The 27,079-nt window shown below is 39.1% G+C and overlaps 1 protein-coding gene across 4 annotated transcripts in view; it reads left to right on the plus strand.

The window, feature by feature from the left end:
• The window catches only part of adcy7 (adenylate cyclase 7), a 65,374-nt gene that overhangs the window by 34,546 nt on the left and 3,749 nt on the right, over positions 1 to 27,079 (plus strand). For 3 of the 4 annotated variants that reach the window (XM_005912982.3, XM_042218341.1, XM_042218344.1), the window contains exons 3-25: positions 1,329 to 1,526; positions 2,779 to 2,940; positions 3,381 to 3,530; positions 6,480 to 6,640; positions 8,769 to 8,880; positions 10,092 to 10,219; positions 10,555 to 10,713; positions 10,817 to 10,949; positions 11,462 to 11,641; positions 12,062 to 12,099; positions 14,372 to 14,431; positions 15,975 to 16,049; positions 17,644 to 17,710; positions 17,820 to 17,917; positions 18,100 to 18,184; positions 19,970 to 20,107; positions 20,268 to 20,309; positions 20,521 to 20,726; positions 22,081 to 22,183; positions 22,283 to 22,441; positions 23,900 to 24,046; positions 24,184 to 24,291; positions 24,408 to 24,522. In XM_005912982.3, coding sequence (XP_005913044.1) covers positions 1,329 to 1,526; positions 2,779 to 2,940; positions 3,381 to 3,530; positions 6,480 to 6,640; positions 8,769 to 8,880; positions 10,092 to 10,219; positions 10,555 to 10,713; positions 10,817 to 10,949; positions 11,462 to 11,641; positions 12,062 to 12,099; positions 14,372 to 14,431; positions 15,975 to 16,049; positions 17,644 to 17,710; positions 17,820 to 17,917; positions 18,100 to 18,184; positions 19,970 to 20,107; positions 20,268 to 20,309; positions 20,521 to 20,726; positions 22,081 to 22,183; positions 22,283 to 22,441; positions 23,900 to 24,046; positions 24,184 to 24,291; positions 24,408 to 24,522 — 2,824 coding nt within the window. The remainder of the gene's footprint in view (positions 1 to 1,328; positions 1,527 to 2,778; positions 2,941 to 3,380; positions 3,531 to 6,479; positions 6,641 to 8,768; positions 8,881 to 10,091; positions 10,220 to 10,554; positions 10,714 to 10,816; positions 10,950 to 11,461; positions 11,642 to 12,061; positions 12,100 to 14,371; positions 14,432 to 15,974; positions 16,050 to 17,643; positions 17,711 to 17,819; positions 17,918 to 18,099; positions 18,185 to 19,969; positions 20,108 to 20,267; positions 20,310 to 20,520; positions 20,727 to 22,080; positions 22,184 to 22,282; positions 22,442 to 23,899; positions 24,047 to 24,183; positions 24,292 to 24,407; positions 24,523 to 27,079) is intronic. The other variant, XM_005912983.3, reaches the window with a different exon arrangement.

Here is a 27,079-nt window from a genome sequence, read left to right on the forward strand (position 1 = left end):
TCAGTGATGATGCTGAATCACAGAAATAAAAGTCAGAATGATCAGTGCAAAGTCCCACAGAACTTTAAACACCCCCCCCCCGGTGTGCCACATGTTAAACATTAAAGCCGTATCTGCTCACGTGGATTTCTCTGCAGCTGAAACGAAGTAATTGTGCTTTTGCTGCCGTCAGAAAGGTTTTGTCAAGACTCGCATCTACACGGGGAGCGGAAAATGCTTTAGTTGAGATCTGGCCTTTTCCAGTGCTGCCATGGTAACCAGAAAGATCAACATACAATGCAGAGATGGCCTTCTCCGCTCAGAGATCTATTGACTCTGACTTTGTGCGTCTGTCTCACTCCTGAGCGCTCTTTTAACCCCTTACTTTCTCTTGTGTCCTCCCTCCAACACCTACTCTCTCTCCCAGTTAACGCCAAGGCAATCACACATCATGTGCACACATCGACGAACTGCTGTTCTCATGCATGTAATTACCTACGCTTTTGATACACAAACACACACACAAAAACGCTCTTCTTTTCACAAATGCATTCTTTTCCCCCCCCTTTTGTGCCAGCTTCTCACTGTGCAGTAACTCAATTAGGAAGATGTTGACCTGGAGGCAACAGCACATGAAGCAGAGACAACTGTGAATAAAAACACGCAGTAATCTCACATAGGCCTTTGTTCTCAGGAGCATTTTATGTTGATTTTTTATTTTTTTACCTTCAGCTTCAACTGCAGTGTACGAGTTCACCAACAATACAAAAAATATTGAGCTGCTCGTTAAAATATTTTAAAAAAAAGTATAGAAGTAGACTCTACAGTACATGCAAGCAGGTGAAAATATAGATTTTTCACACAAAATTTACAAATACTTCACAGTATTGGCAAAATCCATAATGTTTGCTTTTCATCTTGTGGGAAATAAAGGTGGTTATTGCAGGAAGTGCTATTATTAGTTGCGCTTCTTCATACTAGATGGCTAACATAGTTCTTCTGCCACTGATACACCTGTGGCCCATGCACAAATGTAGCTACTGACAACTACTGACCTGAAACTTGCCTTATAATGTGTTTAAATACTAGCAGCTGTCTCTTGTTAAATCTGACTGTAAATACTTTTGATATAACTTATGTTATACAGCAGTCCTCTGTGGAAAAACCTCTGCTTCAGTTGAGCAAACTTATGAGATGTTATCTAAACAATATGTTGTAATTTAAACCTTGGAAACCTGGTTGAGGATAAGGTGTTGATCATCTTCAACCAGGCTTGAAAGACACTGAGCAACCCTGTAAGAGTTTAACAAATTGTGTTTTTATTTTTCTCTCCCTGGCTTCTGTTATAGGGAGCCGACAAACATTATGTCTTTGTGAGTGTGGTGAGCGCCAGCCTGTGTGTGTTCCTAGCTGTGTTTGTGCTGGTGTGTACAGACGTACTCGCACAGCGATGGAGGCGTCTGCTAGGCCTGATTGTATGGGCAACACACCTCACCTTGGGCTACACCTTCATCTTCAGTGGACCTATTGTCTTACCTTGGGACCAGGTAACTTCACTTTACAGCAGAGTTTAAACTGAAGTAATGCAAGCCTTTTCCAGAGGCAAAAATCTTGGGAAGCTGTGTAAAATGTACACAAATACTTAAATCATTTAGTCCTGAAAACCATATATTTGCTAGAAAAACTACAAACACAATACACTGAATGGTAGAAATAAAAAATTTAAAAATCAATTTTTCCACTTATCCACTTTTTCCTGCTTGTCCAATCGAGGGCTGCAGCTTAGCACAGGCACCATTCAGACTTACATTTTACCTGCGACCAATATAGAATTGCCACTTTAACTATCTTTCGACTGTGAAAGGAAGCCAGAGTAGTTTTAGAGAACCCCCAGAGGCACCTACACAGAAGTACACATTGGATTCAAACCCAGGACCTTACGCTTATTTTAAATTTCAGGGACGAGGTATGTTTCCCACTGTGTTGGATTTTTCCTTCTCCTTTATTTATTTTTTTCATCGAGGTGGTCGGCTCCCCAACACCTGAAGCCCTCCCTTCTGTTGCTGGGTTTCGTAATGTCCCAAACATTATCAGTGGGTAACAGGCCTGGACTGCAGGCATCGGTTTTATATCTGACTCTCTGCTACAAACCAAGGCTGTTAAGAAATATATGGAAATTTTTTGACAGTCTTTTTCTTGAAAATGTCATAAGTTTAACAACCTTTTCCTGGCATCTTTTATATTGTTGTGCATTAATGGTGCTCTCTTACTTATGTACTGTGTACTGTTAACAACCCATATGGTCCCTGTCCTCTTTAGACCGGTGTGCGTCACTGATGCTTTCCAAAAGTAAATTTCAGTCCACAGGGCAGGTTTTCACTTTGCCTCCATCGATCTTAAGTGAACTTATGCCTAGGTTGACTTTACTGGTGTTTGTTTAGAGAGTTATTCTTTGCATAACTGATTTTGAATCTCCATTAGTGGTTGCAGGGACTGTGCAGTGCTATGTGAGATCAAGAACATCACGGACATTCAATATTAGCTTTTGTTTTTTTTGTTTCTGCGTGTAGTATATTTCCATTTAGAAGAAAAAAATGATGAATATTTATACTTTCTAATTCTCACCAAGTTGCTGGTTTGGTTGCGTAAAACGGATTTTTTTTCTTCTCATAAATCTTCTACAGCTTAGCTGTGAAATGTCTTTTAGCTTTGGATCTGTGACTAAACACCAGATGATGTAATTGTTCCAAAAACTAGGAATGATTTGAAATGACTCAGTCCTTTCCTATATGTTCCCAGGTGCCTTTATTCCTCTTCATCATCTTCTCTGTATACACAATGCTGCCATTCCAGATGAAGGACGCTGTAGTGCTGAGCATCATTTCCTCTCTGTCCCACATTTTGGCCATCACGATACACCTCAAAGTTTACAGCACAGAGACCAGTTACCTTGCCAACCAGGTAAAACCTTTCGAATTGTTCTAGTAATTCTAGTTCTTACTGCTTCTGTGATGTTAATCAGTCTGTGATTGTTGCTTTAGTGTGAAGAATGTGTTCAGCACTTCAGGTCAATATAATTTGTAGGAAAATGGCAAGTTGCAGTTCATAATTACAAGAACATAGGAATCCTTCAGAAAACACTGAAAACTTACAGATGTGAATCTCAGTGTGTGATGTGATGGTGTCAAAATATTGTGTTTATTACTGGCCAAGTTAAACACAAAAAAATGGACCAGTAGAAAGCCAAAGCCATTGACGTAGGAACTTGAGTATCATTAATTTGTAATGTCCCGTTCCAGCAGGCACACAGAGGTTCAGATTCATGCCTGCGTGTGTGTGTTCGTGCATAGCAAGTGTTTCAACTTGAGCTCTAACATCTGCTGCTGTGCCTCTTTCTCTAGCTCCTGTCCAACCTAGTGGTGTTTCTGTGCGGCAGTGTGGTGGGAGCCTTTCATAAAGTCCTAATGGAGAAAACCCTGAGGCAGACTTTCCAGGACACCCTGAGGTCCCTGGGAATGCGGATGAAGCTCGAGATAGAAAAGAGACAACAGGTAATACAGTGGCTTTCATTGTGTGGCATGCATGCTTTAATGTGTGTTGTATGAAAATTTGTTTCTGCAAATAGGTCTGCAGTGCAATCACTGGATAAAGAGTGGCTTGGGTAACGTGGTGCTTTATCATGAGATTTCACAGTTTTTTGTGTATATTTTGAACCCTCACAGAATGTAAACAAACATTACAGACAAATGAAAATAGCTCATCATAATCGTTATTGCCGTACTCTTATTATTTTATTGCATTTAATTTCTGAGCTTTGCCTTTGGCTGCCCTTACGTTGACTCTTCCATGAATGTTTTCAATGGGACTACCAAATCCTTCTCAAATTAGATTTTCCTGTGATGCCTTTTAAATTACACGCATCTGTGCTGACTTCTTCTACTTCAGGAGCCTTTTTGCAACAATTTCCCCCTTTTATCATTTGTTTTGACTGTTGCTTAGTAGAGGACATAAAACATGCTGACAGGGAGGCTTCAGTGTTGCCTAGCAGGAAAAAAAAGGAATGATATAGTCGTTAACATTCAAACCTTCTCTTCTTGTTTTGAACTGTGGCTGGGAGGAGAGGGGAAGGGAGGGAGCGAGAGAAAAAGAGGAACCAATGACAATCGCACACTGTGTCAATTCCACTGGGAAAAGCCCAGTATGTTCCCCCGAAATGCTTCTTGGCAGGGTGTGAAGGACATCTAAATGATATTCAAACTGTTTGTTTATGCTCCCATGTGAAACCAACATTAATAAAATTGGTTTAATAACAATGTTTATACATGTTAAAATAAGTATTATACTAGGGATCGTTCATATACATTTTCATTCACATGTACACATTGTATAAAGAATGACATTTCCAGAAGCACTTTACATACTGTCCTCTGTGCAAAGGTCCCTTTTTATGAGAGGTGTTTTTTTTTCTTTTCTTCTGATAAATATTTTCCATTGTGACTAAAAAGCAGGTGATATTGTAGCAGAGAGGAGGAAGCATGAGCGCACGCACGCACGCACACACGCACACACGTGCGCGCACATCTGTAAGGACTAACACATAAAATGCTTTGCCTTAGGTGAGTTCTTAACCCTCATGATCTCTCCCACATTGTTCGTGTTTAAATATTACTACATGTGGATTATTTGTTTTTACTTCGGAGTGGTAGTGACTCAGGAGGTACATCAGAGATCCACTAATCAGACGATCTGTTGTTACTGCTCCGGCTTCTCCTTTCTACATGTCGAGGTGTCTGCAATCCAGATACTGAAACAAACAAACAAATAAAAAAACTTCCCATATATTTGTGTGTAGCAGCAAAAGTATAATTATCATGAGAGTTTGTGTAAATGGGTGACCGTAATCTTTATGTGTAAGCTTTTTGAGTAATTAAGAAGACACAACTGTATGTTGTCTACTGTTTACACTCATTTAAATGGATGTGTGTGTTCTTACTTCTTAATTTCCCTTTAAATTAATTTGAAAAAAAAAAAAAAAAGCGTGAGTATTTGGACTAAAAAAAATGAGACTCAAAATAAATTTTCATTCTCTCAGGTCCTTGATATGTTTTGACAGCTTGGAGAGTGTCCACAAACCCTCCAGGGAAATAAGTCTTGTGACAACACACTTGGCTTTTCCAAAAAGTCAGAGACATTTCTCACATGTAAACTACTAAAGCACTAAATTTAGACACAAATCAGCTGGTATATAACATACCTTGCATGCCATGAAGTGTGGTAGTGGTATCTCTGTGCCAAGCGAGTGGAGGTTCGCCAGGTCCTGATTAGCTGAAGTAAATAAAAGGGTCCCAAAACAGAGCAATATTGTAGATTATGAAGACAATCAGTGTTGTAGCAATACAATGACTTGAACCATGTGCCAAATGAAGACAGAGAAACACAGTTCTGGAAAAAGAAGTTGTTTGAGCTCCTCCCCTTTCTCGTAAAATTTCTTCTGATTCGCTGTCAGTTGCAAAAAGGTTTAACATGAGCATCCATCACTGTAATAGTATGCCTATGTATATGGCATAAAAATGTATAAATAGGTCAACTAATTTATTCATGCACAAAGAACTGCACATCAACTTTTCATTTTAATGCTTTCTGTACAAATATCTTACTGAGATCTCATGATTATTGTCATCACAATTACAAATGTTTGTCCCCTAAGTCAATTAGCAAAAAAGACTAAGTACTCTTGCTCTAGTGTTTTGAAGGACTTTTAAAATGCCAATGAGACGTTTACCTCGCTGACTAAAGGAAATATATTTGAAGCACTTTGCAGTGACTTGTTGAATTAAAATATAACAAGCCTCGTCTCAGCCAGCGTAGTCAGATGATGTAACCTGCCGCCCTTCATATGATGTGAGAAGGGATTAATCATTTCTTTGGAAGTCAGATTTGTGTCTTAATGAAGCAGTCGAACTTTGAACATTTCTCAGGCCTCAGGGTATTATGGCTCATGCTATACACATATTTCTTCTGCTGTCTCATGTTAATCATGGACTAGATGCAATAGCAGCATGATTTGTATGTGTTTGGTGCCATTGCACCATTTTTAACCCAGTGTGAATATTCTGGTCTCTATATAAACCACTCCTGCTCTGAATGCTAAGTAAAGGTTCACAGGTGTGGGGACAGTGCTGAGGAAATAATAGGACTGATACAGACTGGGACTCAAAGTATGATGTGATTACAGACAGAATTAAAGATGGTCACAGGAAAAAAAATGTTTTAATTGGAGCTTTTGCTTCCTGTGTTCTGGTCATCATATTTGTGGATGTCTTCTGTTCTACCCTTTCTGTTTCTGGTAGACCTTTGTTCACTACAGGACCTGACCACTCATGGCTGTATACTGAGTGCAGCAGTCAAATAAGCTTAATTTCCTGACTCTCCTAAATTGCACTTATGTAACTAATTGTGTGTGTGTGTGTGTGTGTGTGTGTGTCTGTTTGTATTTGCAGGAGAACCTGCTGCAGTCTGTGTTGCCAGTCTACATCTCCATGAAGATGAAACTGGCAATAATGGAGCGCTTGCAAGACTGTAAAGACAAAGAAGAGCAACAACGGCTCGTCAAAGATAACAACTTCAAAAGCCTCTATGTCAAGAGGCATGAAAATGTCAGGTACAACCGCAACCATCTTTGGGATCGCAATATTATTTTAAATAATAACCTCGTTGTAGAAGCCTCATTTTAGTCAAAAAATGCATTCATTGTTCTGGCAGCAGATATTGGCTGTCCAATCTGACATTTTGGAAATAAGTGTCTGTGGCCTGAATTTGCTCTGCTTATAATTATTAACACTGACAGATTTCCAGACTAAATAAAAGACTACATTTGTGTAAGCTTAAAATGAATCACTTCAGATGGATTGTGACTCACATCTAGTGTGCGTGTCTTGTAAAAGACCCGCGTTTTAAACAGTATTTTATTGTATTTATCACGTTGACTTTGAATTAGAAAGGACTTTTTTAAGTAATTAAAAGAAATGTATTGTATTTTTAATCTAAATGTAAATCCTCAGGCATCACATCTTAAAACAAACAAGGCAAGAAAAAAGCAGGGGGGAAAAAGCAATTCGAGACAAATTCTCTAAATACTGGAGATTACTATGTCTGTTTTCCGAGCAGTGACCCAAATATAGCTCTGCTTTATGAGGTTTTCATTAATTTAGCAAGTGCTGACTGATATCAGGACAGCTGAAAGCGAAATGATTTTTCTGATGCGGAAACAGGACGCCGTTCTCATCTCACGTCACTAAAAGCATTGCAGGTTTTCCTAAGAGCAAACTCAATACTCCGTAAAGGCAGTTGTTTTTTAACAATATTCTGCACGTGGACGCAAAATGAAACTGTAATGGCATTAAACACAACAAAACTAAACTATTTTCTTTTTAAAATGTTTGAAAAAATGCTTGAAGATCTATAGAGGTTTTGAATTTTGCAATCAGAGGTCCATTGTGGCATCATCTTTGCTTCCATGTTCATTTAAGGCCACTGCAAAAAGGTGTTAAATGATAGGCCGTGTCATATACAAGTCTCTATAATTACCTGAGTCAGTCCAGTAATTAGCTGTGTTCTCAGTCTCCTGAAACACCTGGCTCACTTCAGTCACGTAGTGGAAGCAGGTGCAGTATCTGTGTTCATCCGCTGGTCACTTACGGCCAGTGTTACTCAGGCCAGGCTTCAACGGTGTCAGTAATCAGCTCCACTCGGTGCATTTGCCTATATGTACACAAGCTATGAATATTTGTGGTTGTTTTTATTAGAGTTTAACAGTTCCAAATAAACTGAACCATGGGTATTCTTGGACATAGTTGATGGCTTCTTTAATAGTTCCCTTCAGTAGTCTTTTCTAAGCCAGATAAAACAAATCACTTCATGCTTCGTGCAGGATTAATCACGACTGTTGACATAACCTCTAATATGGTCAGGTGATTGTATTCACTTAGCTGGTGTGAATACAGATACGTTAAGACAATGAATCCATTGCTCTCTTTTTGTTTGAATTCATGCCAAGCTTCTAGTCTTTATTTTGGTGGTGTCAGGGTCTTTAATAGGTCAGATAAGATATCAGTGTTCCTTTGTGGTTTGCTGATGGGTAGTTTTAATAATGCCTGGTCTGTGTTTCAGCATTTGAACCAAACATGCCTTTAAATCAGGTCTACTGAAGTTTAATGGGTGATAGTACAGATATTTTTGCCCGATCAATCCCGATCAACACAGCCCATAATGGTCACAATGGATCATAATGGGCTGTGCTGAGAAAAGCTGCCGTTTTGGGGCCAAATTTGAAGGACTAAAACTGTTTGAGCTTTATGGCCATTAGTATCCTCCAGTCCACTGCACATTGGTTGATTGTTAACAGAACCTTCATGAAGTCCTTGTCAGCATCTATTGTTAATTGGTTGAGTGACGAAAGCCAATGATGAAAGACAGGATTTGTTGTTCTGCCAGTATTTGTTCTTTTTATCAGCCTGGGCATGTGAATCGCAATCACATGGGTTTGGCCCAAAGTAAGCTAAGCCTGGTGGTTTTCTTTAGGAATCTCCTCTTTTAGAATTTAAAGGATGGCTTAATTCAGTGGTTCCCAAACTTTTTTTGCTAGGCCCCCTTTGTTTTACAAGAAAAATGTTCGCCCCCCCCAAAACCTATTTTGTTTGATAAATGCTTGTTGCACATGTTGAATGGGTATTCTTTCATTACATGTGAATATTTCTGTGTTAAATGTTCGTTCACTTAATATCTTTCAGCATTCTGTATGCAGACATTGTCGGTTTCACCCGACTGGCCAGTGACTGTTCTCCCAAGGAGCTGGTCATTATGCTCAATGAACTGTTTGGCAAGTTTGACCAAATTGCCAAGGTGAGTTAAGACATTAAATAAAAATAGCTTTTATATCCAAGTGTCGAATGCCCAAAGGTTGCACAAACACAAAACTTCCATTGTTGACAAATCTCAAACACACCAATTTATTTAGCCATGCTAGCAAACATGCTAACATTTCAGCCTTGTGGAAACAAAATAGAGATCATATACTGTACATCAGCGGTCCCCAACCCCCAGGCCACGGACCAGTACCGGTCCGTGAGTCGTTTGGTGCCGGGCCGCGAGAGTTGAGGCTCGGGTGTGAAATTTATGGTTTTCAGGGTTTTTATTGGTTTTTAGAGTTATTTATTTTTTTTTACTAGTTTTAATCATTAACTCAGTTTCCCTGGGTCTTTTCCCGTTTGTTATGAATAAATCTTCTTTTTTTGGTACTGGTACTGGTTTTATTTTGTTGTATTTATCCACGACACCTTAAAGGCCGTGAAAATATTGTTGGACATAAACCGGTCAGTGGCGCAAAAAAGGTTGGGGGAAAGCTGCTGTACATGCTGCAATCTGTCAGATGATTGGCTTAAAACAATCACATAGTAAATCACTTTCTAATCTCATATCACCCTCTTAAAAATATGCAACAGTAAGTATAAGTCTTAAAACAGAGTAGTGTATTTACAACACAGGTAGTAAGAAGTTTCTACAAGGCTACAAGTTTCATCATAAACATTCTGTATCTTTGTATATATCATTGTTTGCATTGGTGCTTGTTCACAAATGGAAGTTTAAGATTGAACTCCTCTCTGACAAAGCTTAGAAAGATCGCCCCCTCTGGCAGGAAGAGTTATATGCTCAAGACCAATTAAATGAAGATGCTAGGGGAGCCATGTTTAACCTCATGATAGTGTTTGGCTATACCATACTCCACATTTCCAGTACAAATGGCTGTTTTATGTTCTGAAATATGTTGTTTTTGTGCTTTCTCCAGCATAAGCTTGACCACAGGGGCATTTCTGGGCCCATTTATATTCAACTTGCACTTCAGTATTTGCCTCTTAAAGCACTGTTGGCACTATAGTGAAATAATCTTCATCTCAGAAAATCAGGGTCTGACAGCTGAAAAAGGAAACACTCATTAATTAAGGTCTGACTGAGACACTTAAGCCCTAATAGGCAAAGCTGTTTTGTGCAAAGTGGCACATTGATTTATTTATTTATTTTGTGAATGACGTATCCGTTTTTCTCATTCTTTAAAGGAAAACGAATGCATGAGAATCAAGATCCTCGGAGATTGCTACTACTGTGTGTCTGGGCTGCCGGTGTCACTGCCTAAACATGCAAAGAACTGTGTCAAAATGGGTCTGGACATGTGTGAAGCCATCAAGTAAGTTTTTCTTATAACAGTCACTTTTAGCTGTTTTTAACGTACAGTTATTTTCAAGATAGATTGTGTAATGTTTAAATAACCAGGATTTATGCATTAATTATTTATGAAGAGTTAATGTAACGTGTCAGTGGAAGGTATATTAAACTGCGTGGAAGGTCTAAGGGGAACATTTTTACCATTCAGATTAAAACACAGAAACGTATGGTAGAGATGCACTGAGACACACACACACATACATCCTTGCAGTGTTATTGTGTTTGGAATTACTGAAAATATAGAAATAATATTAAAGAATGAAAACAAGTTTTTGTATTTCTGCAAAACTCCTTCAGGCAGGTACGAGAGGCCACAGGAGTGGATATCAACATGAGAGTTGGGGTTCACTCGGGCAACGTGCTCTGTGGTGTGATTGGACTTCGTAAGTGGCAGTTTGATGTATGGTCACATGATGTCACTCTAGCCAATCATATGGAGTCAGGAGGCCTTCCAGGGTAAGGAGCACTACCCTTTTTACCTTTTCTTGTTTCACATTTAATATCGACTCTTAAAGTTGAAGTTACCAGATTCATTTATTTATTTTTTACATTTGACCAGACGTGTCCACATAACAGAGGCGACTCTGAAGCACCTAAACAAGGCGTATGAAGTAGAAGAAGGAAACGGTCACCTCAGGGACACCTACTTAAAAGAGCTCAACGTCCAGACCTACCTAGTCATTGATCCACGGGTAAGCTTTAAGTCCATATTCCTAAAAAAAACACAATTTGTGAAGGATGGAGAGAAATCTTTAGCATTTCAAATGTCTCCTCATACAGATAACTGCTGTTAGGATTTTGAATTTTACTAATAAAACAATCATGTTAATCTTGTAAATCATTTTTATATATTTCACTTTGTATTTTGCACACTGTGGCGTTTTTTTAAAATTGGATGTTGCTTGCCATATGTCAAAGAACAATACGTGTTGATATTTTAAATCTTTTTTCCCCTTCACACTACACTTTTGGGTGTTTGTTTCTCACGACCTCAGCAAACGTTTTTCCTTTTTTCTCCTTGGTGTCTCATCTTAGGTCAGATTTGTCACTATAAAGAATACTGCATAAATGTATTGTTTGTTGCAATTTTCATCTCTTTTTGAGCCAATGGGATGGATTCTTTGAGCTATTAGTACATGATATTCACTATCAAATCTTTGCATGTTCATCTACATCTTAAGTCTTAAGTCATCTACATCTTAAGTCCTCCCAGAACAACCAAAAGCCCCCCAAACCTCGGGTGAATGATGGTCTGAAGATGCGAGCATCTGTGCGTATGACCCGCTACCTTGAATCCTGGGGGGCTGTCAAACCTTTCGCCCACCTGCAGAACCGAGAGGGCTTCACACCAGACACGATTGTCAATGGCAAACCACGTTTCAAGGTAAGGTCGCTGGATTGTACACCATGGTTTATTTACATTATTATCAAGATGACAATGAAAGAGAATAAAGTTGTTGTTTTCTTTGTGGCTTAGAATGGGATTATCGTGAGGTTGACCATGCACACATACATGCTTGGTCAGCATGCAGCAAAGGCAATGAGTGTGTATTACGTGATTTAGCAGAAGGGGATTTTAATGTTATTTCTGAATGTGATAAGTAAAGGAAATCAAACATATCAGAAATCAGAAAAGCTTATTTTTACTTTCAAAGCATTGAATTTTTTAAAAAGCTTTAAGAAATCAAGAGATTTAAAAATTGATTTTACATGTCTTTCATCAAAACTAAGGAATCATTGTCTTGTGAGAACATTTCCAAACCAAAATGCTATATAACTACAGTATTATCCTCATCTTTTTCAGGATATTCCTTTGCGACCGAGCTCCAAGAACCCTGAGAGGTAAGACAAATCTTCAGCTGCTCCAGTAGCTACAAAATTAATTCACACATGACTCAAACACAACATGAAAGTTGACATGGACTAAAAGCTTTTTCACACAGATGCACGCTGGCTTTTACAACCAACCTACTCAGTAGCATCATTATGACAACTGCCTTAAAAGAAAAGAGTTTCTGGCCAGCAACTTTTCCAGCCAGGACATTCTTATCAGTCCATAAACCCTGAAGTCTTTGCAATGTCTTTATTAATACTGTATTATATAAGACTATATTGAAGCATTTAGAAGCATATTATAGTTTAACATCTTGCAGATGTTACATCAATGACTATATTCAGCTATACTTATGGAGATTAACATAATACCCTAAATGTATGCATTTCTGAAAGATCTGAGATTTCAGAGTCATTTTAGATGATATCTAAAACACCAAATAGCATCTAGCTTGTTATCCTCTAGAGTAACTTGCGGTGAGCGTACAAGCAGCGTGCTGAATATGTTCTTCTGTGTGTGCTGGGCTCTTGGAAGAGGAATATGGTACCATTCTTGTTTGTTATTCTAGTTGCTCAGCAGCCCTGAAGTCCTAAGACATCTAATATTGATTTTCAGCCTTGTGCCTTGCGCACAGAGATTTCTCCCAATTCTTGGCATACTTTTATGATATTATGTACTGTAAATTATTTGACAGTCAGCATTTCACAATTTTACGTTATTCTGAAATTGCCCATCTTTACCTCTGAGAAACATCCCCTGTTTAAGATGCTATTTTTATACCCAATCATGTTACTGACCTGTTGTCAATGAACCTAATTGCTTGCTAAATGTACCAGTTACTTTTTCAGCCTTTTGTTGCCCCATCCAAACAGTTTTGATTCGTGTTACTGCCATCACATTCAAAATGAGCTAATATTTTTCCTAAGATGGAACACCTTCTCAGTTTGGACACATGATATGATTACTTTGGGATTTCTTTCTTATTGTGGATAAACTGAGATCTGTAAATGACTGCATTCTCTTTTTACATATATTTTACAAAGCATCACAGCTTTTTTGGAACGGTGTTGTAAATGGCAGATGTAGTATAGCATTAGTAGGTCACTTAATATGTAACACAGATGTCTGACGGGCAGTTTATGCTCACTGTTGTCATGCCTTGCCAAAAATGATCTAATTAATGCTTGCAAATGGTGTTGTTTTTATTTTTTGCCCTGTCTTGCACTCTTTGTTACCAGTTTTTGCTCTGATGCACAGTCAGGCAGGTTGGTCTCTACAAGAATTTCAAGAATACATCAGTCTTGAAGTGTAGAGTTTCCATCTTGGAAATCGGTAGCGAGAAATTGCTGATTGTTTTTATCATTTAGGAGAAAACTCCATTGTGTCAAGCATGAGTACAAATGTTTATGGTGCTTTGCTAACACCAAAGTTCATGCCAGCTTTGACTACAACTGCCATCATCTCCTGTTAGCGTGGTGAAGCAGTTTTTTGGGGAGCTTCCCCTTTTTTCTCAGCACCAACACTTGTGTGTGCTTCAAAAGTGAGTATAAACGTTTATAGCGCTCTGATTAGGTCACAGCTCTTGCAAGCGTAACTACACGATTAGTGTTTGTTGATTGGTACAGATTTAATATTTCTGAGAATCACAATGATTCTGTTTCATGGAAGCAAAAGTAGTGCTCGAGGATTCGATTTGACTAACAAATAGATTTTTTTTTTTTTTTAAAGCTGTGCTGCAGTGGTAGTTATTCCTGCAGAGGGGTAGGAGTTCTGAGCAATATGAGTAGCCCTTCCACTAGCTTTAAATAATGCATAACCAAATTGATTGTGGTCATAGCTTTTAATGGTTAATTCTCTCTCCCCATCTGGTGAAGGCAGGATGAAAACAGCAAAGCTACTGATCAGTGGGCAGGACACGCCTACACAAAACAGTGTGGGCTGAAGTAATGTGATTAGAAGAGATAAGTGTGATCCAAGTGCACAAGCATTCCTTCCTGAGAGTGTGTAGGTTTGCTGTATCGCGGAAACTGTCAATTTCATTCATGTATTCACAGTCCAATAAGGCTGAGGCTGTCACAGTGAAATGATCTACACGGTTTTAATGACACAACATGGTAGATTATACTGATCTCTGATTAAAACTGACAGTTGTTATTGCACTACGCTCAATTTTTATCTTAAAATGATTATAAATCCTGTGGGGTTTTTTTTTTTTTTTTGGCTCTGCGCTGCTCTGTTGTGATCGATGTATATTTGTGTTTTACTGTTGGACCCCGACAGCTTTGATGAGTCTCTAGAAGAGGCATTCTCCTTACCTGCCCCGCCGCTCGGCAACCCTAAGTGAGTGGAGCCTTCACGGCCCGCAAGGTCCTCAGTCCTTTCAGTGCAGTAGTTCTCAGCCTTTCAGCTTATTCTCCCCAACAAATACCTCACGTGCGCTTGCGTAAATGCAGACTACAGCGAGCTGAGTTTTACTTTAAATTATGCACTTGCCATGTTTTGTTTTGTTTTCCCAGTCCCCTGCAATCAGTTCGCTTTATGCAGATAACGAAAGAAAAGTTTTAAAGGGGACCTATTATGTGTTTTTATATATATATATTTTTATTAAAGCTGTCACTTTTTACTCATGTATGTTATTTACACATATAAAAACAGCCTTTAAAATTCCGTATGACTAAACTTCAAACACGAGGAACAAAATAAGAATTATTTAACAATTATATTGTTTTTTTTTCTTTTGCTCAGCTCACCCACTTATGTTCAGTAGTAACAGTAGGCTAAATCGTAACCATTTGTGCTCTCTCTGTGTCTTTCTTGTTGTACTGGAAATGACATATGTGACATATCTGATATCATACATTCTGTGCCACTTGGGAGAGAAGCCAGCAGCGTTGATTTGTTACTCAGTTTCATAATTAAGTGTGCAAGTTTTTCAAAATCTTGAGTGTATAATTCAGTTAGAATACTTGACAGTTGTGAGTACAAGCATAGAAGCTTCACCCACCTGCCATTCAAGCCTTCTGTTTATGAGGGGCCACCAATCGAAAGCAAGACGGCTGGAGATGGTAGGAACGTAAAACGGTGTGTACCAAACAGAGAATAACCTGAGGGGTGGCATCAAGTCCCAATATAAGATAATTAAAAAATGTTTTGAACTCATGCACAGCAACTCGAGTGTAAGAGTAAAAATTTGGACCCGGAAGTGAGCAGAATAGGTCCCCTTCAAATATTTTATATGCATTTTTATAATAATTTTAAAAAGATAATTACTCTAAGTTTGAATGTAATAATTAAAAGCAATGAAATGTTCAAAACTAGACCTCCAGGTTGAGAACTACTGTCTTAGCAGAGAACCTTGCTGTTCTAACACTAACCCGTGCAGTGGTGTAATACGTATTTTCTGACCTTTTCTAACTGCTGCCTCTTTGTAACAGGGCAACATGCGATCTCGGAAGCCCCTAACCTTTGTTAGTGGACTGACATGATCCTATTAACGCTGATCACCTACTGGGGCTTGTGTGGTAATCAGGGTTTCTGCATCTGTGTGAATGTTTCCTTCCTGATGTAGCAGGGGGTTTCCGAGCAGGAGCACGACAGAAACACACCAACCAAATCCCACTGAGATCATCTAACACACAGATCTCTGCAGCATTACCGGCACACTCCCTTTTCGTACAGTAACACTCTTGCAGGCACAACCTACGTTTCCCTTTTCTCACTAATGCTCAGAATGGCATTAACCAAGTGGCCTCCAACCACAGCTACACTGGACCAGAGTGACCCACATGCTTGATCTGGTTTTCCAGCATCTGTTCCAGTCACTCTACATGTCTCTGTGTTTGTCTGCATGCCACTTCCTTATTGTCTCTGTTTTCTGGTCCAGGAAATCCCAGAAGACTCGGTTTGATGAGGAGCTGCACAATGAGATGACCATTACCATAGACGAGCTCAGCAACAAGTAGGTCGATTTCGGTCGAATCACAATTTATGCAATATTTGTAGCATATTTGATAAAATATTGTAATGTGTTGTATTTAACAGGTTTAAAGGAATTGCACAGTGGAGGAAATCCTCTGCTGAATTGTTTCTGATTGAGGTTACATCTTGATCCTTGATGATAAGCCTGACTAATTGTTTACTCTGTTGTTTCCCTGAAATTCTGGATCGGCTGTGTGACCGTTTCTATATGCCAAGATGTTGCAGTTTATTTTTATTCAGCTACTATTGCTTGGTTGTTGGTAATGCTGGTTGTTGATACAACCAACAAAATATTAAAATCCATTAACCCAATTTAAAATTCAGCGATCTGACACCAGCCTGTGTCACAAGCTTTTACTTGAAACCAGCAGCAGCTGAGGCCCTGTGTTGGTTTACCTGCATCCTCTCATGTCAGGTGCTGATCAGAAGTGAGCACAGATGACAAATTTGTTCGTGTTTGGCTCATTTGGTTTGTGCTTTTGTGGTATAGATACCACAGTTTTGCTTAACTGGTCTGTGACAAAAATATTTGCACAAAACAAAAAGCTCATGGTGACCGTAAGAGAAACATTTTGTCACTGAATTTATACTCTGGTACATTAAAAGTGCATGCATGGATCTGATGGAGCAATAGATTACAGACAATGATTTAACTGTTATTCGAAATGTCACATTAGTAATCTAACTGTGACTGAACTTTTAGACCTTGACTGACTGTGCAGATGTTTTAGATAATTAGTGAAGTTGCTGCTTTACAGCTTCAGATATTACAGATTAAAAATAAAGTTTCTCTGAAATCGGAGGCTGCAGCTAAAACATGCATATCGTTCCAGCTGTTGCGCAACGATTTCATTTCATGAAACTGAATGGAAATGATGCACCAATTTAAAAATAATAATAATAATAATAATAAGAGCAAAACGAAAAAGGTGATACAGTTTTTTGTGTGTGTGTGTGTGTGTGTTTTCTACTGTTAATTTATAATTATGTGTATTTTTTTGTTTGTTATCAGAGATGTTTTTGTATATGCACAACCATGAGGATACAAAAGGTTATCTAAGTAGATTTAAGAGCAAATTTAATTTGCCTTCTCTGTTCAGCACACAAAGAAATTAAAGAAATAAAGAAAATTGTATAAGAATTGTTCTGCCCTCCTTTGAATTGGAGCCTTAATGATAAGTGAGCACTTAATACTTAAGAGATAACTATTAATGTTGTAGCATTTATTTGCCATTGCACTGACCTCCACTTAAAGCTGTGTGCAATGTCTTTGCCCCCATAATGATCTGTGGTGTTCAGTAAAATTATTTGTTTATAATGAACAGAAATTATGACCTCAGTGTTTTTTCATGTTTTGAGATTTTTTTTCTTTGCCGTTGCATCAAGTTGTTGCATCAGGTGTGATCCAACACAGAGCAGTGCAGCATGTGCCCAGTGTTCACCTTAAAAACAGTCACAATACAGAGCACCTGAAATGTAAATCTCATAGAAGGAGACTGTTAATAACTCAGATTCCACCTTCATTCCCTGCTTTTCTTCTTCCATGCCCACTTACCTCCCTTCATGTGTTGTAGGCAGTGGTACAAGTTTGAAGAGAGCGGCTTAGCTCTGTGGTTTCTGAAGAAAGATCTGGCAAAACAGGTTGGAGAGATTTAATGTTCAATATAAATGACTGCTTCATCATACTTTTACATTTTAGTCATTTTAATACTGAAAAAGAAACGTAATAAGTGTCTTCCGCCTTTCTTAGTATCGAGCCCTGGATTTGCCGATGTTCAAACACTACGCCAGCTGTGCCACCTTCATCTTCCTCTGTATCTTCATCATTCAGATGTTTGTTGCAAGGAAGTGAGTATGTTTTTAGTTTTTCGGATATTTGAATATCTGTTCTTCTCATGAGTACAAACTCGGAGGAACAGTTTTTTGAGCATTTGCAAAAGGTTTTAAAGCGCACGACGAAGACGTTTTTATATTTAGAAGATGAGCTGGAGATTGATGTTATTTTGTTTTTTCATTCGTGTCTTCCTAAGGCAACAGAGACTGGCGGTGTTATTTGGAGGGCTGTTTTGTGTGCTGCTCCTGGTCCTGGCGATCTGTTACGCAGGTCACTTACAGGTTTGTCCATTGATTCACATTCAGTATCTGGTTATTTGAGTGATTTAGTACAAGATTCTTTTCAGGCCCCGTTTGTAGAAACCAGGAGAAAAAGCCTTAATGACACAACAACTCTTTCATGCATCTTTACAGTAACATCTAAAGCCAAGCTGGATGCTGGTCAAGCATCAGTGATAAATAGTTTCTCGTTTATCTAGAAACACATTTTAATATTGCATATTCTTAACACACAGGTGGTTTGCTGAAGACATTCAATTTAATTTCCTTGTGCATGGGAAGTAGAAGTTTAATGTTAAATTCTTTATAGACTTTTTTCAACACATGATGATGATGATGATGATGATGATGATGATAAGGATAATTATTATTGTTATTACTTTGTAAAAAAAAAAAAAAGTTTAATTATCCAGTAAGTACATAAATATAATCAAATCAAATCAAATTTCTATTTTTAATGTTTTATATTCGCAGCGTTTTTAAGAAAATACCAAGGGGATGGGACAAAAATGTCACAACTTTCCACGTTTCTTAACTTGTCAAGATATAATACAAAATTCCTGCGTGGATCACTCCTAAATTCAAGTCCAGTGCAAATGCAGTGCTTAATTAATTAATTAGAAAAACAAACAAACAAGAAAACACAAAGATTTTAAAAATATGTTTAAAAAAATGAAAATGAAACAATGTATTAGGCAAATGTCAAACTGAATTCATGCTTCTATACCTAAATTCGGCACACTGGACTTCTCTTAGAAGTCAGAAATTAATCAAGCGTAACAATCATTGAAGTAACAATTTCAAAATTGGCATCTGAACCAAAAAATAATGTGTTTTCCCTTTTTTTTTTTTTTTCCTGTCTTTTTTTATCTTATAAATTTGAAAAATCATGAATAGCGGTAATTATATATTGGCATTAAAAATATTTTTTTGATTAAAGACCTTGCACATACTGGTGGATCAACCATTACAGAAACGCAAGAATTGATTTTAGTACCCTTTAGTTACCCTGCTGGGCAGCACGGTGGCACGGTGGTTAGCACTGTTGCCGCACAGCAAGAAGGTCCTGAGTTCAATTCCAACATCAGGCTGGGGTCTTTCTGTGTGGAGTTTGCATGTTCTTCCCGTGTCTGCGTGGGTTCCCTCTGGGTACTCCGGCTTCCTCCCACCGTCCAAAGACATGCAGCTTGTGGGGATAGGTTAATTGGATAATCCAAATTGCCACAAGGTGTGAATGTGCGAGTGAATGTGAGTATGAATGGTTGCCTGTCCTTGTGTGTTAGCCCTGTGACAGACTGGCGACCTGTCCAGGGTGTACCCCGCCTCTCGCCCTATGACAGCTGGGATTGGCACCAGCACCCCCCGCGACCCTGAAAAGGATAAGCGGTAGCGAATGGATGGATGGATGGATAGTTACCCTGCCACCAGCCCCCACCCACCCTATTGGCACAAGTAATAAAAGCATGAGTGAAAAGGACTTGTGTTTTTGTGCACACTGTGCCAGAATTAGATGATCTGAGAATGGAAACATGGCATGAAAACTATCTCCTGCATTCACTGGGCTACAGCTTACTATAGACGCCCTTCTGACTCTGCAGATGACATCTGACATTCTGTTCTGGACATGCAGTTTTTTTTGGTTTTCAACTCGGACAGATTCCTTTCCTTGAAAGAGCTAGCTGTGAATCACTCATGCATGCTGTCTGCAGATAGCTGACTGTAAAAAAGTCACGTTGCTCGTACCTGTTTGATTGCATTTTGTCTTTTTTTCTCCTCACTTCACTGCAGCGCCTGTTTCCGGAGAAGCTGTCAGGTTGCCGGTGGCTGCCAGCTGTGTCAGAGGCAGTGGTTAAACGGCCGTTTGTGCGCCTCCCTCTGGCAACCATCACCACAGCGGTCATCATTATCATGGCTGTGTTCAACCTGGTGAGACTCTGCTCACATGTTGAAGGCTAAGACAGATCCATTTAGTACTCTGGTATTTCTAGCTGTGCTGCACTTCATAAATGTCATGCCAAGCTTCAAAGCATGTTGTCAGGTCGTTGCTTGTCAGTTGTTTATTTATTTGTTTTTCCACTCCCTGCAGTGCTTTGACCAGGCAGATAAAGACGACTACTCTTGCCTTCCCGTGAGTGATAGATTTAATCCCAGACACGATGGTGTATAAATAGCAGTATTACATTTTAGTGTAAAGTAGTGTGTATTAATTGTAGTTCTCCTAACAGTAAAAAAGAATGTAGTGTTTTACTTGTTTGCATGCTGCTTATAAATTTGATTTAGGACATTATTTAGATTTGCTACAAGTCTAATTCCATTTTATCCCCTTTTCTGTCCCTCAGTACTCTGTCTACTGCTGCATCCTATCACTCATTGCCTGTGGAGTTTTCCTTCGGATGAGCTTTGAGCTTAAAGTGCTCTTTCTGACTGTGGCCTCTACGGCATATTACGTCATCATTATCAGAAACACGCATACATCCTTTTATGAATACAGCAAAAACCTCAGCACCAAGAAGGACCTTGAAATCTTCACCAATTTGAACTGCAGGTGAGACTGAAGGAAAAGGGTGAATCCCACAGCTTTTCGGGAAATGTATTATTTCCTGTTTTCACGCTGATGACCTGCAAATGTATCTACGTACCTGTGGCTTGTGACCAGTGAAGTTACCGCACCGACAGCAATCACTTTTGTGTTGCTTTAACTATCTCTGTCAGATTCACTTTATGCCACAACTCACACAGCTTAGGCTGTTGTTTATTGGCTGAGTGAAGCACTGGAGACCATGAACTTTGGAGGACTTAATTCTTACTTTATTTACTCTCAGCTTTCTGAGCTCCAGCTCTCCAGCTACTGATCTCTGTGGTTGTCTCACAGGAGTTTGTTTGTTTCTGGTTTGACTGAGTTGCTGCAGTTTGGCGTTCAATTTTAGCTTTATAATCCTGTTTTGTGTACAAACTGTGTGCTGCATCAGGGACATTTGTTCGCACTATTTAGCCAAGTAGTTTCCCCCACTATTTGCCTCAGTAGGGAGACTAGTGAATTAATAGAGTTGAAAGTTAAAAAAAAGCAGGATTTTGATTGGTGGAATAATCTTTTTGTTTAGATTGTGATATTATCCTGGATATGGTGACAGCCTTAATGCAAACATGCAAAAGTTGCATTTTAGATTGCATCTGCTGGCATCATGTTTTCTTTATCTGAATCAGTGTATGGCTGCAGTGCAGTAATATTTATCATATAACATCAGATCTACTTCAGCCTAATAGTCAAGACCTGCGTCAGAGCAGCCAAAACATTATCAACGAGCAAATGGCTTAAATCGAGTAGTTCAGTGAGAAAGAATATGACAAGAGTCTAAAATATTATAACAATCCTCTCTAAAGTAAATTAACTGTAATTTCATAAAGCAAAATAAAATCCAATAAAACAAGCTTAGTGAGTATGACAAAAGAAAAGGCACAGCAAATGTCAGGTGATGAGAAAGTGGCTCAGTGGAAACTGTTCTGATTGTAGTCTTTAAAAGATGGATGTAACCATAGTGATCTTACCAAGGAGTTTGAACTCATTTCGAAATTTTAGTGTTTTATGTTGTGTTTGTGTTTTTTTTAATCTTATCAGAGGTTAGATTGCTACTTCTGGGGTGGTCTATCACACATCATACCATAATCTTAATCAGACAAGTCAATAAAAATGATCTAAGGCACCAATATCTGCATATTTCTTTCTGAATACGTGAATGAATTGGATTCTTAATCAGAGAATTATAGCAGAGAATTTTAGTTTACTGTTATGCCACCTTATACTTTTAATCACTAGTGGTCAAAGTCATAACCACTGCAAGTTATTATTTTCCAAGTAAAAGTGGAGTCTGTGATTGGTCATGTTCTTGCTTGTCTTGCAGTGTAGAAATCCTGAAATGTTTAGGGCTGGTAAAACATCCCCAGTATATGAGTTGCATGTACATCACGCTTTTCCTGGTCACCATGTTCATCATCTCACTGCAGGTAAATGACAGTTTTTTGTTTGCTGAATTATTTTAAAAAACAAAAAAATTATCTCTTGTGCTGATTTTCCTCTAAACTTGCCATTCCTGTGGATTACAGAACGAGTACTGCTTCCGCCAGGACTTCCTGCTAAAGAACAAGAACCACACAGAGCAGGATGAGATCGAGACGAGAGAGAACTTGAACCGCCTGCTGCTGGAAAATGTGCTGCCGGCCCACGTAGCAGCGCTGTTTGTTGGGGAGAATAAGAAGAACGAGGTGAGATTTCCAAAGTTGATTCTAGTCCCCTGGATGCTATGAAGGACTGGTGAAGAGAGTTAAAAACAAAACATTCCCGTGAGATAACCCCCCATCATTACATACTGAAAGTGAACATGAACCAGGCGGCAATAATGTGACCAGTTATCTGAGGTCATCTTTAAAAAATAAATAAATAATTGTTATTTCCAGCATGTGGATTTTGGGTTTTAAAAGACTCAAAGAGAGGGACCTTTGAAACATAATACTGTACACAATCAGGGTGCCAGCTGCTTACTCATCAGGTTTTCACTGACACCGAGAACAGGACACAGAAAGTTGTGCTGGACATATTTTAACCTCTTAGAACCTGGCGTAAACATATGTGGACATCAGATTTTGGGACATCTAAACCAAAATACTTAATTTTTCTCTACAAGGGCCTGATATCCACTTGCGATTATACTGCCACTGTTCTATCAAAATTTGAAACAAATGTCCTCATATGTGGCTCTAATTTTTCTCAAAAACAACAATTAGGTAAAATAAAAATCTGGTAATTCTTTGTTTTTACATTCTTTAGGTTCCAATCAGCCCAAACGGCAAAGAAAAATTAAACATGCATGCCATGAAAGAGCTCGGGTCTTAGGAGGTTAAAGTACAAAGTTCATCAGGAGTAGCTACAAGCGGAGATGCCTTTCAGTGTCTTGCTGCTTCATTGTTACACTGAGCATGAATTGCCCTTTCAGTGTTATCACAGTTAGTAGAAGTAACAGGAAGGTTTAAGTATCTAAATGTAGCAATCCCAATAATCTTCATATTTCCTTGGTGAAACAATGCGAAAATGTAAAAACATGGCGCGGGGGAAACGGCCAGCTCCTTAAGCCTCAATGTGCCAGAGGAGTGTGGGTATATAGAGGTGCATTTCAATCATTTACTGCTTGAGTTTGATATAACCACACAACAGAACCCTTTTTAGAGCCATAATTGTGACGAAGTGAAGAATTTAGATAACAGGCTGGCATGCTACTGTCAGCTAGGGGTGGGTTTTGATAATCGATTTATCGATTAAAATCGATTCTGGCTTGGATAACGTGATATCGATTCATTAAAATCCTGAATCTATTTTTTTTGCCCGAAATGCCAGAATCTCAGGTGAAACCTCACAAAATTTCAACAACCACCAAACAGCTAAAACAGTAAATGAGAGCAGGTACACGGATACCCAGCCCTACTATCAGTGATATGACTCTGCAGCTATCACAGAAAATCAGGAGTGGCAAGTAACGCAAGCAAGCTTCTTGAGTACAGCATGGCAGTAATTATTCAAAAAGAAAAACTACAAACTATATAAGCAGAACTCTATACTATAACTCTACAAATAATCATAACTTCCAGATAGCGTAGCTCCATACAACATAAAAGTAACATGTTGCCTGTACAAGCTTTATCTGTTGGTTTTGTGCTTTTTCCCAACAGGACCTCTACTACCAGTCCTATGACTGTGTGTGCGTGATGTTCGCTTCGGTGCCGGATTTCAAAGAATTTTACACCGAGTGCGATATCAACAAAGAAGGTCTGGAATGCTTGAGACTTCTCAATGAGATCATCGCTGACTTTGATGAGGTCAGGAAGTCAAAGTCTTACCGAATATTTGTCTGAAATACAAATGTCAGGGGCTAATCGTGAAGACCCTGGCATGGTTGGGATGATAAATGCGCGCACCCCTCATTTTGTTTGTTTGTTTGCCTCTAACTCAACAGCTGTTGTCCAAACCAAAGTTCAGCGGTGTGGAGAAGATCAAGACAATCGGCAGCAGTTACATGGCTGCTGCGGGGCTTAGTGGGTCACCTGGTCAGGAGAATAATCGGGTGAGGTAGTTACTACTTCAGACCAGGGTCGGGCTTTAACTTTAACTGTTTGAAAGCAAGCCATGACCAAACCTCATAATTAGGCTGTGGACTGACATCACTCTGTGTTGTTTTAGGACAGAGAACGGCAGCACGCCCAGATAGGGATCATGGTAGAGTTTGCCATCGCTCTGATAGGCAAGCTAGATGGCATCAACAGACATTCCTTCAATAGCTTCAGGCTTCGTGTGGGTGAGTGTGCATAAACCTTTAATTCAGTAAATACTGCATTGTGCAGCCTCCATCTCTGTTAAGGCTGGCACAGGTTTCCTTGGTTACTCAGTACATGATTGGCATTCATGTACTGTTCTTGCAGTGAGAGTACTAGCATTCACTGACACAGGTTGTTAAAAGCTCATGCCTATAAAAATAGTCACAGAATTTCTGGAGTTGAGGCATTTTCTTCGTGTTAAAGCAGTTCCCACTTTATATCAGGTTGAGGCATGCATAAATTACTCAACTGTAATGTGGTGGAGTATTTTTCCTATTTACCCTAAAATAAAAAAAACAATAGATCTCACAGAAGAACGCTATATGAGAAATGTCACTGGCCATAGTAAGTTCTCCTGCAGACCCTCTTTTCTTAGTGACAATCTGGGACTTAATGAAGCAATAATGCTTCTATTCTATTGGTTCGAGCCCCGGCTTGGACAGTCTCTGTTGTTGTGTGCCTACTGGTGGTGGTCAGAGGGCCCGGTGGCGCCAGTGTCCGGCAGCCTCGCCTCTGTCAGTGCGCCCCAGGGTGGCTGTGGCTACAATGTAGCTGCCATCTCCAGTGTGTGAATGGGTGGATGACAGGTTGTGTAAAGCGCTTTGGGGTCCTTAGGGACCAGTAAAGCGCTATACAAAAACAGGCCATTTACCATGCCAAGGAAACTGGAATTTAGTGACTTGTGATAACCTAATGGGTTTTCATCCGAACTGTACTGAAACCTTAAGGTCACATTTGTTTTCTTATCGGCAATAACTTGTTGATTATGATGGATCCTGAAGCTACTACCTCACTGATGTTCTGGTTTAAAAACATAACTTTGACACAGCAGCAGAGCTGTGGAGTAACAGCACAGCTTCAGAAGGTCACAAAACTGAAAACTGTTACAACAAAATGTTCCTTTAAGTCTAATTTCAAAGTGATCGTGCTGTAAAGGGAAGTTCAGTTTTTGTGTGCAGCCAATTTCAAGCAGAAGCCTTAGGCTGTACAAGGATCTTCCTGTGCAGTTAAACAGGAGAGGTAAGACGTGTAGGCAAACATGCAAAATGTTACAGATTCACCTCAGGATGTACTGGGTCCAGTACTATCAGTAGCTCTCATATTCAGCTTTGTGAAACAGAGCCCATCATTTCAGATACATCTTTTCCTTTTATTTTTACTGCATTCTATGTGGTTCTTTTTACCAATACGGATCAGTTACTATGAGCCACTTTAGTCCATCAAATAGCAGGAAGCGAATGTTTTACTCAAATATAGAGCCAGAACCTTTTAGAGTCTGACAAACATCATCCTCCGCTTTTTGTGTCTACAGTCCTGACATCTATGATAAAAACAATCAAAACATTTACATTTTTGGAGTTAAAAATGCACATAGTACAAACAGTGAAATTTTTAATTGAGTGGCATCATTTTTCTTCATCAGTGGCTGTGTGCAACCACCTTAAAACCTCCTTTGTGTGTTTATTAAAAAGATATACATTCTCTTTAATGCACTCAGAGCCTGAGTACATTCATTGATTAGAAGATTTGTTTCCCGTTAGTCACCTAATGTTGTGAACAGCTTTGCACTACCAGTTAAAACAATAGTTTAAAACGACTGACGACAAGCCAGAATGAGGCTTGATGCCTGCTGTGAGCCTCGCCTCCAGTATCGACTCACCACACATTTTATGAGTTTCATGTCGCTAGTGCTGGATTGGACTCCTTCAACAAGCTGCTGGAAATATTCCAGAGTATTTTGGTCTATATAGACATAACATCACACGGTTGCTACAGATTTGTTGACATAAATCTCCTGTTTCAACACATTCCTAAGGTGCTCTCTTTTGTTGAGATCTGGTGACTGTAGAGGCCAGTTGTGGAGTACAGTGAAATTCTTGTCATGTTCGAGAAACCAGTTTGAGATGCTTCGAGCTTTGCGACATGGTACACTATCCTGCTGGAAGCATTTGTCAAAAGATGGGATCAAAAGATGAGTTGGTACTAAGAGACTCAAAGCGTGCCAAGAAAATTTACTCCATACCATTATGCCTCCACCAACAGCCTGTACTGTTGATACGAGGCAGGACGGATCCCTGCTGTTATGCTGTTTACACCAAATTCTGACCTATCTGATCGTTGCAGCAGGAATCAAGACTCATCAGGCTACAGAACGTTTTTCCAGTCTTTCTACCAAATTTTAGCGAGAATCACTTCACTGTTTTGCTTCAGTCTTCTGTATGTGAGTGTATGCCTCACGTGCATTCATTATCTTTGCCATTAAAAACGAAAAGAATACATGGCAAGAAAACTGGAGTAGATTCCAGCCACCCCCTGACCCTGGATTGGGTAAGCAGAACAAAAATGAAAGGAAGGAGATGGTCAGAAAGATCAGAATAACAAGTGCAGGCATTTCAGAAATATTGTTAACACTTGAATAAAATTCAAACTAGAGCTGGGCGATAGAACGATAACGATATGTATCGCGATATAACTTTTACTCGATAGAGAAATTAAGCTATCGCGATAGACCTCGCCGCTCTTGTCCTCTTAAAAAAA

This window comes from Haplochromis burtoni, unplaced genomic scaffold (genome assembly GCF_018398535.1).
Source record: "Haplochromis burtoni strain Fernald_Lab_line unplaced genomic scaffold, NCSU_Asbu1 Contig_2, whole genome shotgun sequence".
Classification (NCBI taxonomy): domain Eukaryota; kingdom Metazoa; phylum Chordata; class Actinopteri; order Cichliformes; family Cichlidae; genus Haplochromis; species Haplochromis burtoni.